This window comes from Babylonia areolata, chromosome 2, assembly GCF_041734735.1.
Source record: "Babylonia areolata isolate BAREFJ2019XMU chromosome 2, ASM4173473v1, whole genome shotgun sequence".
NCBI lineage: Eukaryota > Metazoa > Mollusca > Gastropoda > Neogastropoda > Buccinidae > Babylonia > Babylonia areolata.
The window spans coordinates 45,050,976-45,055,768 of record NC_134877.1 but is presented as its reverse complement, the minus strand read 5'-3'; the positions used below and the strand labels follow the sequence as shown (position 1 = coordinate 45,055,768).

At 49.4% G+C, this 4,793-nt stretch overlaps 1 protein-coding gene across 2 annotated transcripts in view; it reads right to left on the bottom strand.

Annotated features, from left to right (window-relative positions):
• Positions 1 to 1,055: 1,055 nt before the first annotated feature.
• Positions 1,056 to 4,793, bottom strand: part of LOC143279463 (uncharacterized) — a 31,045-nt gene continuing 27,307 nt past the window's right edge. For both annotated transcript variants that reach the window (XM_076583506.1, XM_076583507.1), the window contains one exon: positions 1,056 to 2,620. In XM_076583506.1, coding sequence (XP_076439621.1) covers positions 2,393 to 2,620 — 228 coding nt within the window. In that variant the 3' untranslated portion in view covers positions 1,056 to 2,392. The remainder of the gene's footprint in view (positions 2,621 to 4,793) is intronic.

Below are 4,793 nucleotides of genomic sequence, written 5' to 3'. Positions count from 1 at the left end.
CTCTCTCTCTCTCTCTCTCTCTCTCTCTCTCTCTGTGTGTGTGTGTGTGTGTGTGTGTGTGTGTGTGTGTGTGTGTGTGCTCTGATCTCTCGCTCGCTCTCGTTCTCCCTCTCCCTCTCTGTCTCCCAATGTCACGCAAACACTTTATTTTGCGTAAAAATAAAAAGAACAATAAAAAGAAAAAAAGAAAGGAGAAATGCTCACAATGCACCCATCGATGTGCGCACAGGAATGACCGTTGAAGAAAATAATTCGTCAAGCCAGTAAGTCATTGGCGGCAGCTGCCCCCATGGAGGTCCATCGCTGTAGGAAGCTGGTGGTCAGCAGTCGACAGCGGCTGTCGGCTGGCTGTCCATGTTAACCCCTTTGAATGCCTTTTGGCCAGTATGCTCGTCAGTGAAGGGCTGTCATCTCACTGTGACCAAATTGGGCTTACAGGTCAGGATGTCAGTGAAGGGATGTCATCTCACTGTGGCCAAACTGAGCTTACAGGTCAGGATGTCAGTGAAGGGATGTCATCTCACTGTGACCAAACTGGGCTTACAGGTCAGGATGTCAGTGAAGGGCTGTCATCTCACTGTGACCAAACTGGGCTTACAGGTCAGGATGTCAATGAAGGGCTGTCATCTCACTGTGACCAAACTGAGCTTACAGGTCAGGATGTCAGTGAAGGGATGTCATCTCACTGTGACCAAACTGAGCTTACAAGTCAGGATGTCAGTGAAGGGATGTCATCTCACTGTGACCAAACTGGGCTTACAGGTCAAGATGTCAGTGAAGGGATGTCATCTCACTGTGACCAAACTGAGCTTACAGGTCAGGATGTCAGTGAAGGGATGTCATCTCACTGTAACCAAACTGGGCTTACGGGTCAGGATGTTAGTGAAGGGATGTCATCTCACTGTGACCAAACTGGGCTTACGGGTCAGGATGTCAGTGAAGGGATGTCATCTAACTGTGACCAAACTGGGCTTACGGGTCAGGATGTCAGTGAAGGGCTGTCATCTCACTGTGACCAAACTGGGCTTACAGGTAAGGTTGTCAATGAAGGGCTGTCATCTCACTGTGACCAAACTGAGCTTACAGGTCAGGATGTCAGTGAAGGGATGTCATCTCACTGTGACCAAACTGAGCTTACAGGTCAGGATGTCAGTGAAGGGATGTCATCTCACTGTGACCAAACTGAGCTTACAGGTCAGGATGTCAGTGAAGGGATGTCATCTCACTGTAACCAAACTGGGCTTACAGGTCAGGATGTCAGTGAAGGGATGTCATCTCACTGTGACCAAACTGAGCTTACAGGTCAGGATGTCAGTGAAGGGATGTCATCTCACTGTGACCAAACTGAGCTTACAGGTCAGGATGTCAGTGAAGGGATGTCATCTCACTGTGACCAAACTGAGCTTACAAGTCACGATGTCAGTGAAGGGATGTCATCTCACTGTGACCAAACTGGGCTTACAGGTCAAGATGTCAGTGAAGGGCTGTCATCTCACTGTGACCAAACTGAGCTTACAGATCAGGATGTCAGTGAAGGGATGTCATCTCACTGTGACCAAACTGAGCTTACAGGTCACGATGTCAGTGAAGGGATGTCATCTCACTGTGACCAAACTGGGCTTACAGATCAGGATGTCAGTGAAGGGTTGTCATCTCACTGTGACCAAACTGAACTTACAGGTCAGGATGTCAGTGAAGGGATGTCATCTCACTGTAACCAAACTGAGCTTACAGATCAGGATGTCAGTGAAGGGCTGTCATCTCACTGTGACCAAACTGAGCTTACAGGTCAGGATGTCAGTGAAGGGATGTCATCTCACTGTAACCAAACTGGGCTTACAGGTCAGGATGTCAGTGAAGGGATGTCATCTCACTGTGACCAAACTGGGCTTACAGGTCAGGATGTCAGTCACCATTCTTCCATTTGAGTTTCTTCCTCTTATGGATTCATTTTACAGCTTTATTATTGTTTTCATTGTCGCTTATAGTCCAGACGACCTTACAGGACCATGTCAGGACTAGCCCAACTACAAGAAATGTCCAACTGCGTTATTTTACACCTTTGTCTTTTGTGAAGGACTATTACTCTCAAACTTGGAGGCAAGATTGCAATGGCTCTTGGTGCTGCAGCCTTGGGCAATGCCGACTGTCCTTAGACCCTCTTGGCCGATATAGTGGGGGTGTAACTTGGACAAGACATTCTCCACTATAATGAAAGTCTAGCCCAGACAGTCAGGACAGCAGATGCCTGCCCTGCTGTTCTGATGGTCATAGTCGGACACCACTCATGCTTTTGTTTGACGGCAAAATCGAAAATGCACAAGGAGAAGTAAATGCACTTCTGACTCACGAGACACTGATATGACTTCACCAAGGTTCAGCATTTAAGAAGTTAACTGACCAACAGACGGTCTGCTAACGGTCCCTCGCTGTCGGCACAGCAAACATCCCTGTCAGAGCTGTTAGCAGACAGTTGTATGTGGTCACGCGAAGTGGTGACCTGGGAGGCTGTCGTTTCCTCTTCCGTCACTTTTAGAGCACTGTCGTCGTTTTCTTCCTCCTCCTCCTCCGCTTTCATCCTCTTGTACTTCGTTCTTCGGTTCTGGAACCACACCTTGACCTGCAGACATGGAGCAGTTCGTGTGAAACACGCGCACGCACTCACATTTTCACACACAGCACGCGCGCGACACACACACACACACACACACACACACACACACACACACACACACACACACACACACACACACACACACACACACACACACACACACACACACACACACACACACACACACACTCCAAAGCATCCACATACCATATCTTCCAGCATCAACAACACAGTTTCCAACCAGGACGAGGATAGCATTGCAAGATCTCAGCTCGAGCTTGGAAAAGCAGATTATCCATCTGCCCCTGTCTTTGAGTACAAACGACAGCAGAAGGACAGGACTGGGCCCCGCCTTACAAAGCCGATCCCAAGACACAGTGGATACACTGTACTGAAGGTCGTGAAAGACTATAGCCGGGTGGGCTTCTCTCTCTCTCTCTCTCTCTCTTTTTTTGTTTTGTTGTTGTTGTTGTTGTTTTGTTTTGTTTTGTCCTCTCCTAATTAGGTTGTGAGGTCTTGTGCCAACGAAGAACTGAAAACGGACCCCTTCTTTTATTATCACTGGTGATGCAATCAGTAACCACACCCACCCTACCCCCTACCCGATTTTTGTGTTCTCTTTTCTTTATTTGTTGCGGTTCGTTTTAGTTGGAATGCCACAGCACTGTTAACACCCACATCAAGTACATGTATATTGAGGACCGGATGACCGCTGTGTGAATTCAGAAACAAGAACTTCACATAGTGGATGGAGTAGCGGAGCTCAGTTTAACGTCCTATTGTCTGACGCCTTTTAACTCATTCACCGCCACGTTTCTGTGTGAAAAACACTCCCGAGTGTCAAATATTTCAGAAACGATGGTCTCAGTCACAGGCTTCGGTTCATGTCAAAACAACACAATGGACTTGTTCACTTCAAACTGGGTCAGGGGGTAAAGGTTACTTATTTTTTTTTATTGGCGGGAAACTGGCTGTAGCTGTTGAGCTTTGTTACAATGTGAAAAATGGTCTTTACATCATGACCCCTCGATGCCGACAAAAGTCGCCTATGGCGGTGAAGGAGTGAAAGCCCAGTTGTTCAAGACTCGGAGGTCTTGTTTCGGCGAAGATTGCATTGTTTGAAAGGCACCTGATGGAACTAGCTGCATCGTTTAGTTAGAAACTGGGCCTTGCTCCCAAGATTAGATGGTGTCCCAAAACGAAAAAGCTAGAGTCGCTGTGGCTGGCAGTCTACCCCTGCCAGTGACTCTCTCCTTATAGAGCCCTGACGCCATTGTGCGTTCCCACAGGCGGGCAGAGGAAGGGCGGAAGACTGGCTGCAGAAGACCCCCACCTATCAGATTCAGTTTCTGGCCCGAACGACGGGAGGCTTGCTGATGGATTGCGGCGCCCCCAACGTCCCGCGGACAGCTGAAAGGCAAAAAGTGATTACCGCTCAGCGCCGCCTTTCATTGCCAGGGGCCTGACCCCTCCAGCCCCCATTTGCATAGCTCCACAGGCCCCGACAAGCCCCGGGACAAAGCGCCAATCAGCGGGCCGTGATGGCTTACATTGTGCCCGCCATCTTCTCGTCGCCTTCTCGCATCTAAGTAAACGACGATTTTTGCAGACGAAGACAGCGGGGATTCGCCCTCTGAACGGTATTAGTGTCAGGGGAGCCCGAGAGGGCTCTTTCTCCCCCTCCGTCCCACCCCCATCCCCACCCCCTTCCCCCTATCTTCTATCTCTCTGTCTCTGTCTCTCTATACTTGGCCTGTCAGCACAACCTCCTGTTGCTGAGGCCAGGATCGTCTTTCGGGTCTGAAGACAGCCCGGGAACGCTTGCCCTCACAACGCTTTTCTCGCCCCCACAAAAGGGGGTGGGCCGGGCAGAGCTCAACACGTCAGTGGAAACAAATTGGTTAGGCTCTCTGTACACGTGCACAGTTAATAAGTTGTTGTAAATGAGCGGGTAAAAACCCACACAGCCAACATCATCATTGTCGTGTCGGAGGAGGGGACCTGTCTTCATTCAGCCGCTAAGACAGGCCCTGAAAGGGAGACAAGGGGCGGGGAGGTGTGACGCACGAGGTGAAAAGATCCAATGTATTAGTTTTCCATTGTTCGCAGGCCGCCATAAATTAGGCTCTTAATATGCACTATCAACGTGTCGCCCTCCACAATGCAAACAGGTGTGCAT